This window comes from Petaurus breviceps, unplaced genomic scaffold (assembly GCF_028583685.1).
Source record: "Petaurus breviceps papuanus isolate PSGF00001 unplaced genomic scaffold, PetGlider_PUasm1.0 90205, whole genome shotgun sequence".
Classification (NCBI taxonomy): Eukaryota; Metazoa; Chordata; class Mammalia; order Diprotodontia; family Petauridae; genus Petaurus; species Petaurus breviceps.
The window spans coordinates 164187-190846 of NW_027187196.1; the positions used below are offsets into that span (position 1 = coordinate 164187).

The window sequence follows — 26660 nt, forward strand, 5'->3', positions numbered from 1 at the left end:
ACACTGATTCTTCTGTGAAGGCAAACTAGGCCATCTTTTGCCTCAGTTCTTACCTAGTCTTTAATTACTGAATGGGTGTTGCCTCAGACAAACTGGGACCTGGGAAAGATCTTAGCTTAAAAAGGCCAAAGCCTCCTGTTGCATCTGGGGTCACCTCCAATAGTCTTGACCTATGTCTTGCCACTGGACTCAGATGACCTTAAAGAAGAGACCTTGCACAGCTCAGCCTCATTTAAATCCAATTTCCTTGCAAGTCAAGACATCACCCCCTTGATATCACTGGTCCTCTTTGAAGGATGAACAACCACCCAACATGAGTGTTCCACAGGGCTCTCTGGTCGGTCCTGGGCCCTCTTCACTCTTTCCTATATAAGGTTTCACTTGGGGAATCTCACTCTTATGAGTTTAATTATCATTTCTATGCTGAGGATCCTCAGATCTACTTATCTAGCCCTAATCTCTCTGCTGATCTTGTCTCCCATTTCGAATTACCTATTAGACATCTCAAACTGGATGTCCAGCAGACATCTCAGACAAACTCGACATGCCTAAAAACAGAACCCTCTCCCCCTTCCCTATTACCATCATGTGTAGTCATGCAAAATATATTTCCACATTAGTCATGTTGTGAAGGAAAACAGACTGAAAAAAGCCAAGAAAGATAAAGCAAAGAGAAAGTATGCTTTGGTCTGCATTCAGACTCCATCAGTTCTTTTTCTGGAGATGGATATCATTTCTCATAAGTCCTTCAGAATTGTCTTAGATCACTGTATTGCTCATTACCCTCATCCTCCCAGGCACCCAGGCCGCCTAAGCTAGGTGTCATTCTCTACTTTTCACTCTCGCTCTCACCCCTCTTATCTAATCTGTGGTCAAGGCCTGTTAATTTTACTTTTGGAACATCTCTTGTATATGCTTTCTTCTCTCCTCTGATAATGCTACCATCCTGGCGCAGGCTCTTACCATCTCCAGCCTGGACTATTACAATAGTCTTTGGATTGGTGTCCCTGCCTCAAGTATCTCCCAACTCTAGTCCACCCAGCTGTCAGAGTGATGTCCCTAAAGTACAGGTCTGACCGTGTCACTTCACCACTCAATAGACTCCAAGCACTCTCTATCACCTCCAGGATCAAATATTAAACCCCCTGTTTAGCATTCAAAGCCCTTCCTAACCTGCCACCCCTCAAACACCTTTTCAGTTTTCTTACAGCTTACAATCATCCGGTGACACTGGCCTCCCAGCCATTCCTCAAACAAGATACTGCAACTTCCGGCTTCAGGCATTTTCACTGGATGTCCCCCATGCAAGGAATGAACTTTCTTTTCACCATCACCTCTTGGCTCCCCTTCCTTCAGTTCACAGTTAAAGTCTCATCTTGTACAGGAAGTATTTCCCAGGGAGAAGTAGAAAGGGGTAAATTGTCTCACGTAAAAGAGGCTTGAAAGAGCTTTTACAGTGGAGGGGAAAGATGATGGAGGTGGGAGGGGGGGACAAGTGAACCTTACTCTCATCAGAATTGACTCAGAGAGGTAATAACACAAACTCAATTGGGTATAGAGATATATCTTACCCTAAAGGAAAGTATGAAGGGGAGGGAACGGGGGAGGGAAAATACAGAAGAAAAATGCTTTTGAGTCTGGACAGGTTGAAAGGAGAGAGGGGAGGAGTAGGATAAATGGGGGGAAATAGGATGGAGAAAAATATACAGTAATCATAGCTATGAAAACACAGCACATATCTCTCATAACATTGCATTTCTCAAATAGATAGAGAATTGAGTCAAATTCATAAAAGTAAGAGCCATTTCTCAATTGATAAATGATCAAAGGATATGAACACGCAGTTTTCAAAGTAATCAAAGCTATCTACAGTGATATGAAAAAATGCTAAAAATCACTATTAATTAGAGAAATGCAAATTAAAACAACTCTGAGTTACTACCCCCCACCTATCAAATTGGCTGATATGACAGAAAGGGAAAATGACAAACATTAGAGTGGATGAGGTAGAAGTGAGACACTTATATACTGCAGGTGAAGTTATAGACTGATTCAACTATTCTATAGAACAGTTTGGAACTATGCCCAGAGGGCTATAAAACCATGCTTGCCCTTTGACCAAAAACTATCACTACTAGGTATATATCCCAAAGAGATTAAAAAAAAAACAATAAGGAAAAGGACTTACATGTGCGAAATATTTAGAGCAGCTCTTTTTGTGGTGGCAAAGAATTCAAAAGTGAGGGGATAACCATCAATTGGGGAATGGCTGAACAAGTGATGGTACTGATTGTGATGGAATACCATCGGGCTATAAGAAATGATGAAAACGTCAATTTCAGAAAAACCTGGAAAGGCTTTCAAGAGCTGACGCTGAGTGAAGTGAGCAGAGCAAGGGGAACATCGTACATAGTAAAAGCAATACTATGCGATGGTGAATTGTGGATGAGTTAGCTATTCTCAGCAATACAATGATCTAAGACAATTCTGAAGGACTTGTGAAAAATGATATCCATCTCCAGAAAAAGAACTGATGGAGTCTGAATGCAGACCAAAGCATACTTTCTCTTTGCTTTATCTTTCTTGGCTTTTTTTTTTCAGTCTGTTTTCCTTCACAACATGACTAATGTGGAAATATATTTTGCATGACTACACATGTGTAACCCGTATCAAATTGCTTGCCTTTTAAATGAGGGGGGAGGGGAGGGAGAGAAATAATCTGGAATTCGGAATTTTTTTTAAAAAGAATGTTAAAGTTTTTTTTTTTCATGTAACTGCTGGGAAAATAAAATATTAATTTATTTAAAGAAATTTAAAAATACCACTAAAAAAGGGAAGCCTTTCCCAATCCCTCTTAATTCTAGTGTCTTCCCTCTGCTCATTATTTCTCATTTACCCTGCATGTATCTTATGCACGTGGCTGGCATGTTCATAGTTGCTTGCATGTTATCTTCCCCATTAGACTGTGAGTTCCATGTGAGCAGGGACTTATTGTTTTTTTAATCTCTTTGGGATATATACCTGGTAGTGATAGTTTTTGGTCAAAGGGCATGCATGGTTTTATAGCCCTCTGGGCATAGTTCCAAACTGTTCTATAGAATAGTTGAATCAGTCTATAACTTCACCTGCATATATTGTGGTATCCCCAGAACTTAGAACAGTTCCTGACACATAGTAGGTGCTTAATAAACGCTTACTGACAGATTGATATCATTTTTATGAGAAATTTTAATTATGACAATCCTGTTCTTGTGCCAGGAGAGCAATACCATGTTTGAATACACATGCCCACTCCCTCATTTGAGAATCATTCCTAATTTCTTTTCTAGCCTAAAGAAAACTAGAAGATACAAAGTCCTTTTGCAATATATGGAAATCATGTCTGTCTTGAAAAAAATCATAAGCATGTGTTCTCTCCCACAAATTGACAGTGATCGGGATCGCAGCTACTGCCAAGAAAAAGTTGACTCAAATATTTTTGTTTGGAAAGGTTTACACTTTAAGAGAGGGTTGAATTACTGTGCAACTCTCACAGTTGTGTTTGAGGCTATGAACTGTCAGGAAAAAAAAGGTTGGATAAAGATAGTTGAATAGGAAAAATCCTGACAAATTTAACTCTAAAATGTATTCCTACTACATTAATGAAGGATTGAAAGTAGATCTGGTGATGTATCTTGTCTTCCCAAGAGGTAAAAAGTGGTATGATTACTGTGAACTACCAATTAGTTACAATTAAGCGTACTTAGGGTTTCTATGACATAAAATAATTTCAGGCCCCAAAAGGCTGGAAAGCAGAAACTGTTCACTATGTTTGTATCCATGGACTTCACCTCTTTTTAGGCAGCCTACTCCCAAGAACAATCATTCACCTAAAGGACAACGCCCTTGAACAGCAATTGATCAAAGCAACACACCCCTGAGTGTTATTTCAAAGGAAAAAAAATCCATCCTTGGAAACATACTGAAGCTTTGTTTGTAATGGCAGGTGAGCCTTCTTCTATCAGTTAAACAGGAAAAAAGGAGTGTATACATACATATACACAAATACCCACTGATGGGCTCTGTAAACATTTCCATACCCAAATAACAAACACACACACACACACACACACACACACACATTAAACATATATCAACCAAGGTAAGGCAGCTCCATGATCGATGAGGCCAGATGCCTCCTTTGGGCATTACCCTGGAGGTAATTTTGATCACAAAACTGGAATTTCGAAACACTGCAGAAACATGGATCTTGATCCATCAGTTACTGAGAGGAAAGGCACAGCTATTTTTAAATGAAAAATAAAAGAGTTTGTATGTGCTGTAAGAATCCACCTTAACGCTGCTTCACTGCTTCCCCAAGATGAGAGAAAAATTATTGTGACCTTCCCAAGATGAGAAGAAAATCATTTCCCCACCTAAAAGAGAGCCCACTACATAAACACAATAGATACTAAGATAACTGCTCAATGGCATAATGACCTTCAATAAAGACTCTATTTTGGGCATACTTTGCCAGTCACAGTGCCACTATCCTGTACTTGGTAATGTATTCGACTATCTGAGAGCCATATGAATGGAGGGAATACCTACGGAGCCTATGAGAGTATTTTTCTATTAATGGTATTCATGGGGGTCAGTATTTTGATTTCTTTAAAAATCAGGTATAATGATCTCATTTAGTAAAATTCATCCCATCCCAGCACTTACCACAATGCCTGTCACATATTAAGTACCTCATAGATCCCTGCTTGCTTGACTGACTTTGATAGTTCTGTTAACTCAGATGAATCTCCACTCTTTCATTCTACTCTTGACTTACATTTCTATAGCAACTAGTTTCCATGCTTACATAAATTTGAATCATCCCTAAACTGAGCCAGAAGATGAAACTACAGACTAACCTTCTTGGGAACACCATATCAGAAAACCACAAAAACTCATTTATCTAATATAGACAATCATGAAGGAGCCTTATATGTTGGAGAGTTTTTATGTATTAAGTCCCATTTTTATCACACTGAAAGGAAGCAGTGAAGCAGCATTAAAAATGACAGAAATGGCCAATTTTTAAAAGTCAGTTTAAATCTAGATTTTTTTTTAATTCTAAAGGACAATAGTCTGTTCAATTTATAAAGTCTTTAACAATTTAATGTTAACATGGTACTTGTGAGCTATCTGAACATCAAACGTCCAGAACCTTTTAAAGAAGAAAACACTGAACTTTTAGTTGAATTTATGAGGACCAGAAATTGGCCGTCCATTCTCTTGGCCTTAGATGCCCTATCTCAGTATCTCCCCAAGAAGGAAGGGCAGCCAACAACAAAAACAACAGGCTAAATACACACGGTAGACACCAATTCCAAATGTCTCAGGAACATGTTATATCAAGGAGATGGTAAATCTAAAGATACAATGTAAATAGAATAATATGTGTGAGCTATATGGTGAACGTGAAACCAATGTCACCTAAAACCCAGGAACTACTTTACATCATCCTATACCATTAAAAAATATTTTTGTCTTCCAGAAGAACAAAAACGAAAGTAGAAAAGAAGCAGCCAGAAGGAGGAACTCATGTTCTCTGGATTTACAAATGATTTTTCCTAGCTAAGCCCTTTTAGATTTTGTATCCTCTTTTCCTTCTCTAGTTTGTTTCGTCTCCAACACATCACGGACCTCTCCTGCAGAGTTTCATAATCTTTCCATCCTAGTTGCTACAGCCACAATTTCTGGGTTAAAGCCCCTTCAGAATCTACAGCCGAACCATATTTTCAGGAAGAAAACCTTGTTTTAAAGATTACCTTACAGGCGGTTAGGTGGCTCAGTGAATAGAGCACAGGCCCTGGAGTAAGGAGGACCTGAGTTCAATACCCGGCCTCAGACACTTAAAACCAGACTTGTGACCTTGGGCAAGTCACTTAACTCCAATTGCCCTACCTTCCTCCCTGCAAAAAAAAAAAAATGCTAAAGATCACCTTAGGATAAGTCAGGTACAAAGAACATACACCTGTAACATAAAGAAAAAAGTGCCCAGCTTTGTTCAGTGAATACTAAAAAGGGGAATTACCATAGAGTATACAATAAAGAACGTTCATGAAAACTCTTCTCTCGTAAAGCTCTATGATTAATCAAAATTCTCATTTTTAAGTTGTATCTATTTCCCATTTCTAGTTAGTGTAGGGGCTTCTGCCTTGGTGGCTGGGGGCAGCCGGTCTGTGATTTCACTGGCGGAGCGAACTCCCAATGAAGAAACTCCCTGTAATCAGGACAGATCAGAGACCAGCTCAGCTTCTTAGTTTTAGAGAACTAAGCCTGAAGCACAAAGAAGCTAAATGATTTTCTCTGGGTCTCCCAGCCCCTGAAGGGATTGAAGCACCCAATCCATCAAGTCACACAGTCTCTTTTACATTCTTATGCCCCAATAATAATTACTTTCCTTACCAGGTAAAGGAGGTGGTTCCTACTTGCAAAGTGAATGAATTGAGAAATTAGCATTCTAATACCCAGGTATTATAATTTCTGCAAGATTAGCATTGACCTCACCACTCCGAATTGCTGTTTTTGACCTCGATTCTTTTCTTTGAATTACAGCAAGAACCACAATTTGCCCAGGAAATTAGTTCTAGAGATGAGCCTTTTTTTTTTTCTTGGTGAGTCGGTCCTTAAACTAGGCTAGGATCATACACATTTTTCCCTGCCTTGTGTAGCTTCACACTCATTCTGTCCTTTAGTCCCAGCATTCTTTCTACAAATTATTCTATTGTAAAATGTAGACATATGGCGCCTTCTCTATTTTAACCATGAAGGACTTTTCTTTTGAAGCTCATCTCTATCATTACAAAATGGCTCGCTAATGGAAAGTGGCCCAGTATTTTCCCTGGGGGGCTGTTGGATGTCTTTGAGATATCATTTGAGTTCTGGCAGAAATTCCAAGGAAGCTTGAAGAGATTCTGCCAAGAATGGAATGGCAGAACCGGAGCAGACAAGAGGAGCAGGACTTAATCCAAAGCAGATCTTCACAGCCTGGCACCAGTCCTTTTCATTTCGTGCCAAAGGCGTTGGAATGGCACTGCCCACTGGAGGCCATCCAACATGGCAGCCCGATCCATATAACCGCACGGTTTCTTTGGACCACATCGCTTCATCTACGGCTTATTTGTCTTTTAGTCCCTTGGCAGTGGCTCACACCTACTCTTCCTCACTCCTGGGCTGACTTCTTCAACCATTCCTCCATAATTCATTCACCTCTGTGCTAACAAGGTGTGTGTCATTTTCGGATGAAATATACGTGCCAACTCAAACAATCAGACAATTCATTTGCATCTGTCAGCGATCTTTCAGGCTCCACAAAAGACCAATGCCAAAGTTCAATACAAAAATGTGTATGTATAACCAAAAGGCTGGGCGGCCACACTGGCTAAAAAGCAAATCAAACCAAACCTTCCTGTTTTCTTTTGAGTTGAGCTGAAAAAGAGGAAAGGGGCTCTTTCTAAACAGCTATTATAGTAAAGTTTCAGAAAATGAGTTGCGGTAGAAACCAGAGGCTCAAGACCCTCAATTCTGCCATTCAAACAGCCGGCAATTAGCTCCTTTTCGCTCGAAATCGGCCAGTGCATGTAAACACCCACCAGGAAGGGCCAGGGACCAGGTACCTAAGAGGAAGTCGGTGGCTTTCCTGGGCAAGCTAAGGGGCAAAGTGGCCAACACAGTAACAGACAAGCCCCAAGGAGCGTAGCAGATGGAGAAAGCCAAGCGGAAAGAAGAAAAGCGATGTTGGAAGGCAGAGCGGCTTCCCCGCTCGGGAGCGCCGGTCTCGGGGGTACCTGGGAGTGGTCGCTGCTCCACACCAAGTTTTGGTAGGAGGAGGAAGTTCGCAGCGGGGAGAGCACCTCGGCCGGGGAGCCCATGGGGTCCAGCGCCTGGACCACCTTGTTCATGGGGCCGCTGTAGGTCCGCACCCGCTCGTACACCACGTTCTTCTCGGGCTGCTGGGGGGCTTGGCTCGTCTGCTGGAAGCCGGGGGGCAGCTGAGGGATGTGCAGAGGCTCGGGCCGCTGGAGGGGCCCGCGGCTGCTGCTGCTGCTCTCACTCCAGTAGCTAGAGGCCATCATCTTCGGAGTGCGCGGTGAGGGACTCCCAGGACACTTTCCCTGGGGAGGCAGGACAACAGAAACAATGGGAGAGAGGCGGCCAGGTGCCAACCGAGCCGGAGTGGGGGAGGGGCGGGGAGGGGGATAACCATAACCGAGGAGGGAGCCGGGAGGGCCGGAAGCTACCTGAGCGGGAGCGGCGGCGGCAGCGGCGGCAAGCAGCAGCAGCAGCAGCAGCACTTCTGGCAGGGGCCTAGGACCCAACAAAGCATTTGAGGCCAAACCCCAGGCTGAACCACCCTGGGTGATTGCCGGCTCCAGGGAGCGGAGGGCCACGCCCCGGAGGGGCGGGCACACTCAGCAGCTTTACCTGAGCCAGCTGGGGCTGCCAGGAGAAGCCACCTCCTGTCCTGGGAGTTAGCTTCGGGGCCCGGGGGGTGGGGGGAGCTCTCCCGGCTCAAACCACAGCTGTCATCGCCAGAGTCATTCACCTGAGTCCGTCACCAGGCTCGTGTGTGCACGCGTACCCTAAAAACTCAAGCTTGGGATGCCGATGCCAAGCATAGGCAGGGAGAGTACAAGGCAGCATTGGAATCAGGCTAGAAAAGAAGGCTCTTCAAATCTTTTTTTTCTTTATTTTTTTAAAGGCTCTTCCAATCTAAAGACGAGGGGAGAAAGCCTGAGCCAGGCTCCTCTGGCCAGCCAAACCTCGGCTAAGAAGCTGCTAGATTAGGGAAAGCAGGCAGCAGCTCTGGGGGTGGGCTAGAATCCAGGTACCTGCTTATCATATCCTGGTCTAGGAGGTCTTTCCAAATGCTCTTTAGAATATAAGGCAGGAGTTTCCCCTCACCTCACCCCACAGACTGAAGTACTAGCAGAAAACGATGAATTGTTTGGTTGTTTCATTCGGGTCCAACTCTCTGTGACCCCGGTTGGGGTTTTCTTGGCAAAGATACTGGAAGAGTTTGCCATTTTCTTTTCCAGCTCATTTTACAGATGAGGAAATTGAGGCAAATGGAGTGAAGTGACTTGCCCAGGGTCATGCAACTGGTGTCTGAGGTCAAATTGGAACTCAGGGAATATGAGTCTTCCTGACACCAGCCCTGGCACTCTATCCACTGAGCCACCTAGCTACCCTGAGAGATAAGAGAAAGCCTTATAAATCCCCAGATTTTTACCATATCTTTTACCACGTACATATATATGTGTATATGTATATACATACATACATACACACATATAATTTATGTTGACTTTATGCTGTAGAAAAGAAACACTGTGGTCCACAATACTGGAGAAAGAAGCTAGCACCGAGAAGGGAAGAGTCAGAGACTTCAGGTTTAGACATTATCCATCATGGCATTTTCAGTATCCAACGCCTCCTTGTTGCTGGTCCACCAACCTCGGTCACCCCACTGCATCTAACAGCTTTCGTATCCTAGAACACAAAAGTGGGTCTTTTGTGGGGGTCTTCACAGCAAAGCACATTGTTGTCTTATTCATCACTACATTTCCCACAGGATCCAGCTTAGTGCTTTGCAAGAAATACTTGTTAAATAAAGGAATGTGTTTAGAAAGTGTACAGATGTCTTTGGCAAGTCAAGAATCCCTTTCTGGGGGCAAGAAGCAGTGCATAATAATGATAATAAAATAATACCTAGCAATCATATAGCATTCTAAGGTTGGCAAAACTCTTTATAAATTTCACCTCATTTTATACTCACAACCCTGGGCCAAAGGCACTATCACTGTTCTCTTTGTGTACATGGGGAAACTAAGGCAGACAGTGGCTAAGTGACTTGCCAAGTATAACACAGCCAGTCAGTGTCTGAGGCTGGATTTGAATCCAGATCTTTCTGATTACAAGTCCACAGTCCTATCCATTGTGCTCTCTAGATGAGTGTCTGGCAAGAGTAAGCTAATATAGCTAACTGAACCACACCTCTGGATTTTCAGAAGTGGGGCAAAAGTTGTCCTTAACAAAGATCTTTAAAATAATTCAGTTACATATTTATATCTAGTTTATTTCTTTTATTCATTCATTTGTGTGTAGTATCCTCTAAATTTGTTCTAGAAGACTGGCTTTTTGTCCTTTGATCATTTTAGTACTATAATTCAAGAGCCAAAAAAAACCCCATTAATTAGAAATATCAGCTTTTTGAAGAATTTATCTTTTGTGGGCCAGATATTCTAAGTAAGGTAAATAACTAATATCAACATCTTTCAAAAAGTTTTCTTTGAGAACTGAGAATTGTTAAAAAGTGTCAGATCAGAGTTTAGTCAAAGAATTTCCCAATTGTCTTTCAGTTAGAAAATAAACCATTCAAAAAAAGGCAGCTGAAAGAGGACTTGACTGGAATCACAGGGCATGGCTCCAATCCAGGCTTTAACACTTGGGCCCAGGTGCCCTTCCCAGCCTCACTTCACATCTGTCCCCTTCCCACATTCTACACCTGGAGCCAGATGGCTTGTTGGCCTTCTCCCTCCTGCCAGGCTGCCCTGGACAAGCTGCACCTCCCGTGCTCTCCATCCTCACCTCTGCCTCCTACTCAGGTCATTAGCGAGCTCCTGTGTAACCCCCCAGCTCTGCTTTCCGAATCTGTAAGTGAGGTTAATAAAACTTGCAATAAGGCGGGTGTACGGAAAGCACCTTGATGATAAGCCTTCTGCACCACTGCTCTGTCCCTTCAAACTGAACAAGTCAGACAGTCAGTTAACTAGAATTTATTAAAGCACCTGATATGTGGCAGGCACTGTGTTAAGTGCTGGGAACTCAAATGCCAACAAAAAGGCAAAATTGGAGTTATTTCTCAAGTCAGATTGCCTATTTCTGCAACATCTCAGTGTAAATTTTTGTGTTTTGCCATTGAAGCTCTACCAGGGGTGGGGAGCTCTTTCCCCATTCCCAAATGCATTGGTATCTCCAAAGGCATCCTCCAGGAATGACATCACTCAGTTCCAAGTTAATGTGCAGTGATCAACCATGATTCCAAGGGACTGATGATAAAACAAGTCAAACACATCCAGTGCAGAATGAAACAAAATATTCAGACGTGAACAATGTATAAAATAAGGATTTTATTTTTCTTTCAATTGGAAGGGGGGGAGTTTGACAGAAGGTTAATATGGTGGGTTTACCAAAAATGGGGAAAAAAAGAAAATAAAAGAAAAAAAACGTAAGAAAAGAGGGTCATTGAAGCATTTTTTAAAAAATGCACAAAAGAACAGAATGAAGGTCAATAGGAAACAGACAAGATAAACTTACCAAAAAATGGAAGAAATAAAAGTAAGAAAAGAAGGTCACTTAAGTGTTTTTTTTTTTGCAGGGGGGAGGGAGGCAAGGAAGTTGGGGTTAAGTGACTTGCCCAAGGTCACACAGCTAGTGTGTCAAGTATCTGAGGTCACATTTGAACTCAGGTCCTCCTGACTTCAGGGCCACTGCTGTATTCACTGCACCACCTAGCCGCCCCTAAAGTGTTTTTTAAAATGTATAAAAGGTGAAGAGAATGAAGGTCAGTAAAAAGTACAGTAACTTTAAAAATAATGATGAATTTATTATATACTTAAGGTCATAATACAGACTAGCAGCTTCATATACCAACTTTTTTCTGTTCTACTTTGTATATGGAAATACTCACCTTATCTGATGTTGGTTAAGTTCCGAATGAAAAAAACAAAAACAAAACCTCAGCATTCATGCCTGTTCCTTTATAACTTTAAGTCTTCTCTCTCCAACTAGATTTCGACTCCTTTATGTAGCATACGAACTATATCTTTAAAGTCTCATTTTTTTAATGTACCTACATGAGGGAAGGGCAAGACAAATCTAACATAGCCCAATCAATTTTCAGATTAGAACATCCACGGAAGCCATGTTAGTTAAAAGGGCAACTTGTGGGTTTGGGTAGGCCTCAATCTGGCCCTGGACTACTTGAGCTATAATGAAATCAAGCTAATCTCCAGGGGTCTGTGGAAAAGGAAGGCTCCCCTTAGGCATCTAAACAGGTGCATTAAGACGGGAAATTTGGCTGAGGAGCCGATCCTGGAAACAGTTCCAGGAGCAGCCTCTAAGTGCAATATCCAGAGGGGCTGCCTCCTTCTCAGTGGCCCCATCCAAAAACCCCAAATTACATTCAGATTAAGGCAATGAAGGCATGCTGTTAAATACCAAATGGCATTTGAGATACTAATACATTCACAACTAATCAGCTATTACTACTTAGCTAGAGTTAATAAGATTAACCCTAATAGAGAGACCTGGGATGTAAGGCAGGGAAGAGTTGTTGGGGGATAGGGAGGGGTCGAAGCAAGTAACAAAAGGACATAATGGGGGCACTGGAAGGCAAGGGAACACCCTTATTCTCTCTCCTCTCTGCTTATCCAAATCCTACATATCTTTCACAGCTCTGATAGAAGGCCGTAGGTAGCAACGGGCAATTTAGAGAGTTGGGTATCTGAGCTGGCTAGGGCTGAAAATAAGATGGGATATAGAAAGGGAGACAGAAGAACACCAAATTCCAACTTGCTTTATAATTTGACTGAGGACATCTAATTCCAGGCTTCATACAACAGCACCAAGGAAAGTCAGAACCTGGACTTTGGGTTGAGCATGTGAATTTTAGGGAATGGTCCATATGAAGGGGGAGTAGGCACCAGGTCCCTAGGGTCCAAAAAGAACTCCAGGGATCCCTGGGCTCTACTTTGAAAAAGCCTGCTTGCAAGTACATTGGCCACGACTCAATTTGTCCCCAAATGTCTCATCATGGTATGGTGACCTTGGACTTTCCAAGGCTAAGCTGGCATCTCCAAAGCTCTGGCCATCTCTACCACGCTAGCCCAATGGTGGTCTGTACTCCATCATCTGAGAACCAATCTGGTCAAGCTCAGAGAGAGACACATTATCACTGGGCTGACTACAGGCTGATAACATTTTCAGCTGAAAAAGAGCACATAATGGAGAGAGCATCAGCCTGGGGATGAAGACTTAAGAGTGAGGAATGATGGGCAGGGCATTTCACTTCTCCTAAGCACAGTCTCTTCAGCGGTACCTCAGGAACACAAAGACTCACCCTCGTCTCACAGGGTGATCGTATGAATCAAATGAGATAATAAGGAGCAGCCAGAAAATACGATGGTCACAGGTGTGCTCTACCCTGCTGCTGGCAATGTTAGCCACGTGCTTTCCCTTTGCTACTTTGGCTTTTATAGCTAGAACTTACAAGAAAGCCACTTTTGCAGAAAAAAATCCCGAAAAGTTTCAAGTCCACAGTACAACTCGATTCTGCAATGTCTTCTGGTGGTTCTCTAATTTTGTTGTTGTTGTGTATACATACCATGTATACAGTAGGCATTCAATCAATTGCCGAAGAGATAATAAATGGCAAGGAATAGAGCCCACATCTGTCACCTTCTTCTACATGCCCCCACAGCAACTAATACAATTCTGGGCAAGGAGTAAACATTTAAGAAATACTTGATAGTTTATTTATTGAATGAAAAGCTAGTTGGCACTCCCCAAATGAAGAACAGTGATCATCTTCCCTAGCCTCCCCCACCTACTTTAGCTGTACCTCTCATCCGTGGGGCAGGCCCCTGTCATGGCTAATACCAAATGGAAATTAGGGAGGAGATCAGCACAGCTCATCTCCAGTGGAAGCATGATACTCAATTACCTGCTGGCACAAAAGGAATGCTTGGTTTCCACTTGCCATAGGGATAATTACAACTACATCCATTTCTCTAGCTTTGTAAGGCTTATAAAGTACCTTCTTTACAACAATCCTGTGAGGCAGGTAATGCAAGTATGATTACAATTTGACTCTTGCCTCAGAACCTTGCTAGCTCTGTGACTTTGGGCAAGACTTGGAAGCACTCTAAGCCTCAGTTTCTTCATCTGAAAGATGATAATAGTAATTGTACTGCTTACTTCACAGGGTTGTTGTGAGCATTAAATAAATTAAATTAATGTAGGTAAAGTGCTATGCAAGACTTAAAATTATGGACCAATAGCAGTTGTGGTTATTTTCATTTTACAGAGGAAGAAACTGGTTACATGATTTGCCAAAAGACAGTGAACATCAGAGCTGGGATTCAAACCCATCCCTCCTGCCACAATGATCATTCCGTCCATATCGTGCTGACTCTTCTTGGATCTACTCCAAGCATTTTTCTTTTCTTTTCTTTTGCTTTTTGGAGGGTAATTGGGGTTAAGTGACTTGCCCAAAGTCACATGGCTAGTAAGTGTGTTAAATGTCTGAGGCTGGATTTGAACTCAGGTCCTCCTGACTCCAGGGCTGGTGCTCTATTCACTGCGCCACCTACCTGCCCCATACCCCAAGCATTTTTACAAAGGAACTTGCCTACCCTCTCACCCCATGCCAGGGACCACTGAGTGGGTAAACATATTGTAAATCCCTATTATTCCTCAATAATATGAAAAGACAATAGGAAACAAAGAAAGCCGACAAAAGGAAAATACTGGCAGTGTATTTCACAAACCTCAATGCACAATATGAAGGAATAAAATTTATATTGTTAAGTGGGTCGAGACAACCAAGTAAAGACCTATATGCTACTGTGATGAATAAAACCAAACTATTAAAGGTAAGACTACACCTAGAAAAATGACTGCTAGAGCACAAAGTTAGAAGCAAGAAGTGAACAGTGTGCACTTGGATGGTAACAGCAAGAATCAATAATAAAAACAATGTAATAAAAAAATTGGTGGAGGAAAAAATAAGGAAACTGAGAAATAAAACCTCCCACGAGATCCGAGGAAAATTCATATGCTTTCACAGTTATAAATGACTCACATCAAATGATCAGTGCCCAGCACTGTCACAAGGCTTTTAGACCTGGTCAGGTTCCATGTTGTTGCCCCTTTTCAAAATATGAATCAATTAGGTACCTTCTTTACTTTTCCTTTAGGCCTTCTCTGTCAGGTGATAATCCTACAGAAGTTTTCTTCTTGCCTCCAGACTTGTCCCTCTGATACAAGCTGCCATATCAATCTTCTTAGAACACCACTTTCACTGAGGAGCCAGCATGGCACAGTGTAAAGAATGTGAAATGTCAAACGGAATGTCAAATGTCATGAGCCTGGAGTTCAAATCCAACCTCTGCTATTGATGTGACACCTTGCCTGTGTAACCTGGGGCAAGTCCCTAAACTTCTCAGTCTTTCAGTTTCCTCATCTGTAAATTGAGAGAGCTGAAATAGAATCTGACCTCTAAATCTTTCTTCCAATTCTAGATCTTTGATCACGTGACTTCTCATTCAAAAACCTACTGGTAGCTCCCCAATGCCAAAGGAATAAAATCAAAACTAGTCAGCCTGGCACTTAAAGCTAGTCTGGCCCAAACTGTCCTACCAACCTTATTTCCTACTACTCTCATTTAGAAGCCCATATTCCCAAATGCACAGATCTACTCATTGCTTCCCCAAGTATGCCTTGTGTCTGGTAGGAGTTATAATAGCATTTTATCTTTATTTTTTCCCCTTAAAAGCTATTTTAAAATTATTTATTTGTATCATTCTTTTCTTTTTAAATTTTGAGTTCCAGATTCTCTTCCCTCCCACCCACTGAGAAGGCAAAGAAATATATCAATTATACATGTGAAATCATCCAAAACTTATTTCCACATCGCATATTAGGCATACTGTGAAAGAAAAAGAAAAAATTATCTTTCAGTTTGCACTCAGAGTTCATCAGTTTAATTTCTGAAGTTGGATGGCATTTTTTTTCACCATGAGTGTTTTGGAACTGCCTTGGATCACTGTATTGATGAGAATAAGCCAAGTCTTTCACAGTTGATCATCATTACAACATTGCTGTTACTGTGCACAATGATGTCCTGGTTCTTCTCACTTCTCTTTGCATCAGTACATATAGGTCTTACCATATCTTTTTCTGAAACTATCCCCTTGTCATTTCTTATAGCACAAAAGTACTCTACTACAACCATATGCCACAACTTGTTTGGCCATTCCCCAACTGATGGGCATTCCCTCAATATCTGATTCTTTTTTCTTTTTTTTCTTTTTTTTTTTTGCCCTTTGGAGGGCAATTGGGGTTAAGTAACTTGCCCAAGGTTACACGGTTAGTTTTTTTTTTGTGTGTGTGGGTGTTAAGTGTCTGAGGCTGGAACCGAACTCGGGTCCTCCTGACTCCGGGGCCGGCACTCTACTCACTGCGCCACCTAGCTGCCCCTCAACATCTGATTCTTTGCCACCACAAAAAGAGCTGCTATAAGTATTTTTGTACATATAGGTAATTTTCCTTTTGCTTTGATATCTTTGGGGCACAGGCCTAGTAGTGGTATTGCTGAATCAAAGTGTATGCAAAGTTTTATAACTCTCTGGGTATAGTTCCAAATTGTTCTCCAGAATATTTGAACCAGTTCACTACTCCACCAGCAATTCATTAATGCACCTATTTTCCTTCAACCCCTCCAATATTTGTCATTCTTGATAGGTGTGAGGAAGTACCTCAGAGTTGTTTTAATTTGCCTTTCTCTAATTAATAGTGATTTAGAGAATTTGTACATATGACCATAGCTTTGATTTCTCTTCTGAAAACTGTTTGTATCCTTTATGATCATTTACCAATCGTAGAATTGCTCTTACTTTTATAAATTTCACTCAGTTCCCTATATATTTGAGAAATGAAGCCTTTACCGGGGAAACTTGCTGTAAATTTTGTCTATTACTTCAGTGTCTATGGTTCCTTTTATCAAAATGTAGTTTCCCGATTATCTCTTTCAATTAGGTTGAATTTTGCTTTTGCTTTGTCTGAGATCATGATCGCTACCCCCACCCTCTCCACTTGAGCTGAAGAATAATAGACTCTGCTCCAGTCCTTCACTTCAACTCTGTCTTTCTGTCCCAACTGTGTCTCTTGTACACAACATACTGATGGATTCTGGTTTCTTTACTTTCTTTTTTTTTGCTTTTGGGGGGCAATTGGGGTTAAGTGAGGCCCAAGGTCACATGGCTAGTTTTTGAGTTAAGTGTCTAAGGCCGGATTTGAACTCAGGTCCTCCTGACTCCAGGGCAGGTGCTCTATTCACTGTGCCACCTAGCCACCCCTGGATTCTGGTTTCTAATCCAGTCTGCTATCTGCTTCTGTTCTATGGGTCATCTCAGCTCATCCCATTCACATTCACAGTACATTTGCTTCCATCCCATGTTCCTATATTATCTTATCTCACTTTTTCTCCTGTCCCTCCTCAAGTCTGTCCTGTTTCCAACCTCTACCTCCCCCAACCCTCCTTCCCCTTATCAGTCCCTCTCCCCATTCTCTTATCCCCTTCCCCTCTTATCTCTCTATTGACTAAGATATATTTCTATACCCAACTGAGTATTATATATTCTTCCCTCTTTGAGCTAATTTTGATGAGAGAGTGAGGTTTAAGCATTGCCCATTTCCCCAGCTCTTCCTTGAATGACTCCTTATGTGAGGAAATTTGCCCTATTCTATTTCTCCCTTGGGGCAGCTGGGTGGCACAGCCTGGAGTGAGGAAGACCTCAGTTCAAATGTGACCTCAGAAACTTACTAGCTGTGTGACCCTGGGCAAGTCACTTCATCCTGTTTGCCTTGGTTTCCTTATCTATAAAATGAGCTGGAGAATGTAATGTCAAACTACACCAGTATCTTTGCCAAGAAAACTTCAAGTGGGGTCACGAAGAGTCAAATGTGACTGAAATAACTCAACAACACCTCTCCCTTCCCTCTTCTTTCGGTACATCACACTTTCTCACCCCTACATTATTTTTTTAGCTCATGATAACATAATAAGCTTACACCTACGCCCACTGTCTATGTATACTCCTTCTAACTGCCCTAATAATGATATAGTTCTTAGGAGTTGTTACATGTATTATCTTCCCATATAGGGATATAAACAGTTCAACTTTATTGAGTTTGTTATGATTACTTTTTCATATTTAACTCTTTATATTTCTCTTGAGTCTACTGTTTGATTGTCAAATTTTCTATTCAACTCTGGTCTTTTCATCAAGAATGTTTGGAAGTTCTCTATTTCATTAAATAGCCCTGTTTTTCCCCGTGAAGGATTATGCTACATTTTGCTAAATAGGTGATTCTTGGTTGTAATCTGAGCTCCTTTGCCCTCTGGAATATCATATTCCAAGTCATCCACTTCTTGAACATGGAAGCTGCTAGATCTTGTGTGAACCTGATTGTGGCTCCATGATATCTGAAATGTTTATTTCTGGCTGCTTGCAATATTTTTCCTTGACTTGGGAGCTCTAGAATTTGGCTATATTATTCCTGGGACTTTTCATTTTGGGATTTCTTTCAGGAGGTGATCAGTAGATTCTTTCAATTTTCATTTTACCCTCTATATCTAGAATATCAGGGCAGTATTCCTTGATAATTCCTTGAAAGATGATGTATAGGTTCTTTTTTTGATCATGGCTTTCAGCTACAATAATTATTCTTAAATTATTTCTCCTGGATCTATTTTCTAAGTCAGTTACTTTTCCAATGAGATGTTTCACATTTTCTTCCATTTTTCAGTCTTTTCACTTTATTTTATTGTTTCTTAATGTCTCATGGAATCATTAGCTTCCAGTTGCCCACTTCTAATTTTTAAGGAATTATTTTCTTCAGGGAGCTTTTGTACCTCTTTTCCCATGTGGTCAATTCTGATTTTTAAGGAGTTCTTTTCTTCAGTGAATTTTTCTGTCTCTTGTACCACAGGTCAATTCTGTTTTTTAAGGTGTTATTTTCTTCAGTAGTTTTTATGCCTCTTTTACCAAGCTGTTAATTCTCTTTTCATAATTTTCTTGCATCAGTCTAACTTCTTTTCCCAATTTTTCCTCTACCACTCTTAGCTCTTTCTTTATATCTTCCAGGAATTCTTATTAGGCTTGGGTCCAATTAGCATTTTTCTTTGAAGCTTTGTTTGTAGCTGTTTTCTTATTGTTATCTCCTTCAAAGTTTGTATCTTAGTCTTACCAACCACATAATAGATTTTTATAGTAAAGTTCTTTTTGTTGTTGTTGTTTGCTCATTTTCCCAGTCTATATCTTTACTTTGAGCTTTATGTTAAAGTTTGTCTCTGTTCACCTAGGGGTGGAGAAGCACTGTGCCACACTTTAGCCTTTTTTGTGCTCTCTTCAAGCTAGTTCTGGGGATTTGGAAGTTTTTGGTGCTTCCAAGGTGTTATTATCCTGGGAAAAAACGTGGTCACTGCTCTCCTGGTCTACACTCTGGTCTTTACCCAAGAAGGACCCCTGTTCTTCTGCAGTCACAAGTACTAGTATTCTTCTTCACCTTGGAACTCTGCCCAGAATCCCTGCTCCCTCGTGATCAATCACAAATTCTCCTCTCCATCCTGGAACTGCAACCCAGAACTGCTTATAGTCAATAGTTGCCAATGAACATCAACTGCACCCAGTACCTACAAAGGATCCCCTGTAATCTCTTTCTGACCAGCTGTCTCTTACTGTCTCTGGGCAGAAAACTCCCAAAGAAGATGCTGCTCCTGCTGCTTTGTGGTGCTTCTAAGGTCCACTTCTGGTGCTCTTGCAAAGTCTAGGCCTGTGCCCAACCTACTGTTACAAACCTGTCCTGCAGACCTCTTAAGCTGTCTTAGGCTGGAAAAATGCCTCACTCTGACTTTTTGTTGGCTCTGCCACTCCAAGATCTGATGAGGCCTTATTTTAAAGTTGTTGGGAAGGAAATGTTCAGAGTTCAGCTGGACCCTGGCCTCTACTCTGCCATCTTGGATCTGCCTTCTTTACTCTCTATTTTCAACCACAGGACAAACATTTGTGTCAGCCCTCTCTGATGGAAGTTGGCTAGCAAAGCAGGATTTCTATTGCTGCTGTTAATGTGCATTTTAAAGTGACATTAAAACAAAAGGGCATAGGCTGATTGTGCCACAACTGCCCAAAAGACCAAGAGACCTGTCAGCAGGGAAAGATTAGAAACAAAAGGAAAACAGCATCCTACCTTTCAACAGAAGTCTATAAAGAAACAAACAACCAGTTTGCTTTGAAGGATATCAATTTTTAAGTCTGTCATTTTTCCTTCAAGATTTTTCCTGTAAGGATTTCTTTCCTTTTCCCTCTTTTTTTTTAATGGGGAAAGTGTATTTGCTGTGGTGGTGGTTCAGTAGACTTGGACTCAACTACCACTTAACCATCTTCCCAGAAGCCTCCAGGGTAGCTTTTCAGAGTCACTTCAAAAATGCTTGCTACAGTCATGTTGCCAGCTGCCCTAAGAAATGACTAAAGATACATTCAAAGAGAAAAGGCATTTTGTCCTTCATACTTAAGACCTAAGGAGGAATTTTTTTTAAATTTCAGCTTAAATTCCTTGTTTTTCATACAATTTAACTGTTTCCTATTAGTTTCATGCATATTCATTTTATGTCCCCAGCTAAATCTGGTGAAGACAAGATCTGTCTCTTACCACTTTATAATGGACTTACTGAGCAGTATAGTGGAGTGGTGAGTGTACTGGATTTGCTCTCTAAAAAACAATCCTGCAGTAAGTACACAGTAAAAGTTACAAAAATAATTATTCTCTTTTATCCCAATCCCAGTTTTCTCCTTTAATGGCTTTGTGCTCTTGGAGAAGTAACTTACTCTCTCTGGTCCTCAGTTTACTTATGTGAAAAATGAGGGAGCTTGACTAGACAATCTCTACTATCCTTTCCTGCTTTAGGCCTTGTTAATGCTTGTGGCCCACTGTGGCTTCACTAGATGCACACCACTCTTACAGGTCTATAAATCAGACAGAAATATTCTGCCTTCTGTCAAAGCTAATGAAGATGAAACAAGGGAGGACATAAGTGATGGCAGATGCACGCTCGCAGAGGTAATAAGTTCATACCAGTTAAGTTTACCTTGGTGGGTGGACACATGGGTCAACGTTACCCATGTGTGCAGCAGTCGGTCTATTTTTCTTAGGAAAACTTCCTTAGTTAAGCTGTGGTCATTATCATCAACACTGCCTGAGGGCATTTCCAGGCACAAAGGCATAAGGCACTGAATATGGTGTTTCATGTGCTTTGCTTAACAAAAAAGAAAGAAAATGATTGTCCTTAATTTTTCCTCATCAAGGTAGAAGCACTGCAGTTTGGTAGAACTGGAAAGGTCCAATTCTAAAGATAAAGGTTTATTTCACTTTCCCTTTCTCCTAGGGTTTTATCTGCAGCATATGTCATATAAGCTTCTGAACGTCATGGCAAAATCAATTATGTGGAACAAGGTTAAAGACTTTTTCCTTCATTTCCACACTTGACAAAGGGACTGAAGACACTAATGTATTCAGCTGTTGTGAGCTAGCCACAGTCTGCAAGGAAAAATTCCATTCTCCAAAAATATGTTTGAATGATGTCTTATTTTTAATTAGTGCTTCTGTTTAGTTTGAAGAAGAAAGATAACTGGAAGATTATGTTGTGATTCCTCTTTATTATAACGGCCACAGTCTGAATCGTATGGGTGCCTAGTAAGGCATCACAAATCGAACACCGAGAGATTATCTTTGGCAGAGACCACACTAGGACATTGAATTTCTTCTGAATATCTGTATATTTATGCATTTTCTTACAGTTTGAGATAAGAAACAGTATCTTTTCGATGTTCTGAACAACTCATAGGACATAATTCCTTATATTTCATTTAATTGTCATACTCATATTACTTAGGTTACATAGGTTAACCTGGGTTAACATGTCAAGTTAATATAGGTCTCATCTACACAAGAGCAAATGATGTTTTAGGGAGGAATTAGATGAAGTATATGGCCTTGAAAATAACATTTCTCTGGGTGGCCAGGTGGCTCAGCGAGTAAGATCACCGGCCCCAGAGTCGGGATGACCTGGGATCGAATCTGGGCTCAGATGCGTAGCACCACACCCAGAAATAACTGGCCGTGTAACCTTGAGCAAGTTACTTAACCCCAATTGCTTTAAAAAAAAAAAGAAAATAACATTTCTTAAATGAGGAACTGACTGTGTGCTACCAAACATTTTATTAAAAGCCAACTTCAAATGGATATGTTTTGCCATAGGAAGAAGGGGAAATCTCAAGACTAAGTCCTCATGATTGGTTCTTAATGGTCCACACCAAGTCAGGCTCTCAGCCATCCTTTTCTAAATCTCAGTAGTCAAAACAACACAGAGACAGAGAGGAAGAGCGAGAGGGATGGCAGTTGTCTAATCTTGTCCTATCTCCACAGCATCCCTCCCCCATCCCCTTCCCCTCCATTCAGGCAGCCAACACTCTCATCAGAACTTTTCTCTCCTCTAACTTAATTGCTTTCTCTGTCTCACTTCAATCTGGTGTCACAGTCATTCCCTAAAGCATAGAGCAATTGCCCTCCTTTCCTCTGCCTATTGGAATATCTGGTCTGAAGTAAGTCCCAGCTGATATCACCTTCCAGACAAAGTCTTTCCTCAGCATTAGTGCACGCCCTCCCCAAACCACCTCCTATTTATCTAGCATATATTCTATATATTTCTTTCTCCCATTAGAATGCAAGTTCCTTAACAATTCACACAAAAATAACAATATATAGAAAAATAGCTTTGAAAGACTTTAGAACTCAGATCAACTCAATGATAAAACAGGAATTGACATTTCTGGGAATGGCCAATGTTGACATTTGTTTTGCTGGACCATATATGTTTTTGATGAGGGTTTTATTTTTCATTTTGTTGCTGTTGTTGAATGGGAGGGGTAAGGGAAAGTAGATTAGAAATGTGCGTAAAAATAAATTTATTTTTAAGAAAGAATATAAACTCTTAGGGAACTGTTTAACTTCTTTGTACTCCCAATGTTTAGCACAATGCTGGCCCATAGCAGGTATTTCATAAACTTGTACTGATTGGCTGAATCTGCGTTTCACCCTCAAGGCAATAGGGAGCCACTAGAACCTTCTGATTGGTGGGGTTACATGGCCAGGTTGCTGCTTTTGGCATCTCACTTTGGCAGTTATGTGGAAGATGGATTACAGAGCTGAGAGCCTGGAGAGACTAATTAGGAGGTTACTGAAATAATCCAGGCAAGAAGGTCTCAATTAGGATGGAGGCCATGTAGGAACAAAGAACTGGACCAATAATGTGGGAGATGTTATGATGGCAGAGTGGACAAAACTTGGCAACTATTGAGGCAAGCAAGGTGAAGGATGACTTTGAGGTGGTAAAACTGGGTGACTGAAGGAAGCTAGGAAGATGGCTGAGTTTCAGCTATGAACTCTGGGAATGGTGAACTGCAGATACCTATGGTACATTCTGTTGTGATCATCAAATAGGGAGCTGATAACGTAAGATTAGAGGGCAGGAGGGAAATGAGGACTGGATAGACAGATGTCAGAGTCATCTACATAGAGATAACAACCAAAGCTGTGGAAGTAAGGGTGGCACAGAGCCTGGGAAATATACCTAGTTAGGGGTGGGCCATGGATGATGAGCCAAAAAAGACCTGAAAAGGAGGAGGGGAGCCAGGAGACAGCAATGTGATGGAAAGACAGAGGGAGGCCGCTGGACTTGGTAATTCAGAGATCATTGGGAATTGTAAAGGGAACAGTTTCAGTTGAGTGATGAGGTTGATACAACAGCACAATCATGCAGTTTACAGAGAGTTCATACCAGAGCTTTAATCCAAAGTTTATTTGACAAGTGACACTGCTCAACACAGGCTTTAAGAACAGTCTCCCATAGCAGATGAGGATGAGTTTGTATTTTTAAAATGTAGTCAACTCTAATGAATGCGAAAATGATCCAGATAATAAAAAATGACAGATAATACACCACTCTCCTTCATTATGTTAGGTACCTTGAGGGAAAACAGGCTTTGGAAACTGTTGCTGTGGGTGGAAGGGATGCTAATCCCAGGCAGCAGAAGTGAAGCCATTTCTCTAATCCAACTGTGTGGGGTTCCCTGGGAAGCTAGAAACAAGTATAGTATCAGAAAATTGTGTGTTGACAAGATTAAGCGTCCATACTATAAGATCATGACAGGCAGCATGGTGTTGTGAACAGAGGGCTAGTCTTAGAACTGGGAAGCCATGGGTTCAAGTCCTACCTCTGACGATTGTGTGACCCTGGGGAAGTCACTTAACTGTTCAATCCTCTATGATTCCAAGTTGCAGAGATGGGGTTCCCCTGCATTGCTAGAGAGAGTCCCCTCTAGGGGAACTGTCTATACCAAGGCTTCTTTAACTTTTTCCACTCGTGATTCCTTCAGCGCTTTGGTTTGCAACCCACAGTTTAAGAAGCACTAGGCTAGAGCCTACCAATGAAACCCCAGTTCAACTTTTGTCCCCATTGCAGATTACCCATCAGTGGTCTAGCATCAATTGCAGCAGATCTTCCTGCTGTCCAGTAAAATCTAGGCCACTTTTTTACTTTTCCGCCAGCCCATGGCTCAACGCCTCAGCCAGAGAGAACAATACCTAGACACAATGCAGATCATCTCCTGTACAATTAGATCCTTGCCATTCCAACATTTCTGTGTGATGGGGACTGTGCTTTAGAAAGGTAAAGTACTTTGTCCAAGACTGATTGGAAAATTGTGAAGATGCTGGACTTGATTTAGCACCTCGGACCAACTGGATTCACAGGAAGTGGAGGTCTCCCTTGTGGCTATCACAGAAACGACTCCTGCTTCTCCCTGAACATCAGTCAAATTCTACCGCCACTCTCCCCAAGTCCATCATTTTGCCTCTGATAGGGCTAATACTTCAATGATTTCCACCTCTGAATTCATTTGCGAGCTCTTCTGCCTAATCTTCATTTGCCACCCAACTGCCAGATCTCTATCTCCACTGTTTCACAGTCTTTTCTTTGCTCTCCCATGAGCATTCCCTCTTTTGAACGGTTCAGACATTGGGGGTTGCTCATTCTTTCTGAGTGGAACTTCTCCATTGTTCATCTTTCCCATACATTAACCAAAATCTGTCTCACTCAACTTGTTAAGGGATTAGATGGTAATAACTTTATGCCATGTTGGCTATAATTAAAAATGAAAGACTCCAGTTTAAATATGCAGTCAGACGGGTAGGAGGAGAAGCAAGAAAAAGCAATACCATAAAAACTCAGAGAGAGAAAATATACAAGAGGTGGTGGCTATGAAGACATACAATTGGGATGTATTATGGAAGCAAAAGCAATAGGATTGAGCAACTGATTAAATAAGTGGGGTGAGGGGTAATGCCAAGAACTAGGTAATGAGAAAATGACACCGTCTTAGAGAGAAATAGGGAAGTTCAAAAAACAGGGGAGTTTGAGGAAAAGATAAAAAGTTCTGTTTTAAACAGACTGAGTTTGATATGTTTATGAGACACACAGTTTGAAATGTCCAATAGGCAGGTGGTGATGTGGGACTGTAGGTCAAGAGAGAAGCTTGGTCTGGGCATACAGATCTGGGAGTCATCTGTAGACAGATGACAAATCCATAGGAGCTGATGCAGTAGCCAAGTGAAAAAGTAGAGATAGAGAAGATAAGAGGGCCCAGGAAAGGGTCTTTGGGGAAAACTGCTATTACAGGCATGATACAGACATTGATTCCCACAAAGACAGATGGTTAGGTCAGCACAGTGGATACAGCATCAGGCCTGGAATCAGGAAGACCTGAGTTCAAATCCAGCCTCAGACGCTTACTAGCTATGTGACCTTAGGCAAGTCACTTAACCTCTGTCTGCCTTAAACCACTGGAGAAGGAAATAAAAAATTACTTCAATATCTTTGCCAAGAATAACCCATTGACAGCACTGACAAGCTATGGTCCACAGGGTCACAAAGATTTGGACACAAATGCACGACCAAATAACAACAGACAGGTAGGAGGAAAACCAGGAGAGAACAATGTCACAAAAAGTGAGAGAAGAAAACGTATCCAGGAGGAAAGGGTGGGTGGCTGCCGTGAAGTCAAGAAAGATGAGGACTGAGAAAAGGTTATTAGACTTGGCAATTAAGAAAGTTGCTAAACCATTTAGACTTGTGGTAAGAAAAAATATCCTAATGATTAAAACTATTGAAAAATGGAATGGGAGATGTCTTCAAGCAAATGCTGGATTATCATGGATGTCATAGAGATAACTCTTGTCCAGGTTTAGGTTGGGCTAGGTTGGCCTTTGGGGCCTTTTTCTAACTGAGACTCTAAATATTAAGCATCTTGAATGAGGGTGCCCACAGTATCATCACCCCTGATTAAGGGATTCCTCCTTTGGGGGAAGGAAATACAAAAGATCCACCAGTCTTTGTATTAGCTAATCTCTTCAATCTTCAGTTCAAGTGTAAATATATCCTAATAAAAAAGACCAAAGGCTCCAAACAGCACATACTTGTCTGACAAAAAAACCCAACAAAAAACCAAACTATGCTTCATGTTGTCATTCCTACTCTGCCACAGCATGGATATGTATGTATCTTTTGTTTTAGTTTCTCTCTCTGCTTTTGCCAATTGTCTTGACCTTGTGTGAACTGGTTTCTCTTTTTTCTTGCCTGGCTTTACAAAACATTTCCATATCTCTGTCACAGCGCCCCTATTCACTATTGATTCATTTGGCTATATATTATTACAGGCTCTCTA

General features: G+C 41.3%; 1 protein-coding gene across 2 annotated transcripts in view; it reads right to left on the reverse strand.

The window, feature by feature from the left end:
• The window catches only part of POF1B (POF1B actin binding protein), a 56275-nt gene extending 47843 nt beyond the window's left edge, over positions 1-8432 (reverse strand). The window contains exons 1-2 of one of the 2 annotated variants that reach the window (XM_069107737.1): positions 8277-8432; positions 7824-8150 (exon numbers count right to left, since the gene is read on the reverse strand). In XM_069107737.1, the coding sequence (XP_068963838.1) occupies positions 7824-8111 (288 nt within the window). In that variant the 5' untranslated portion in view covers positions 8112-8150; positions 8277-8432. Of the gene's footprint in view, positions 1-6441; positions 7715-7823; positions 8151-8276 lie in introns of those variants that run through there. The other variant, XM_069107736.1, reaches the window with a different exon arrangement.
• Between the last annotated feature and the right edge of the window lie 18228 nt (positions 8433-26660).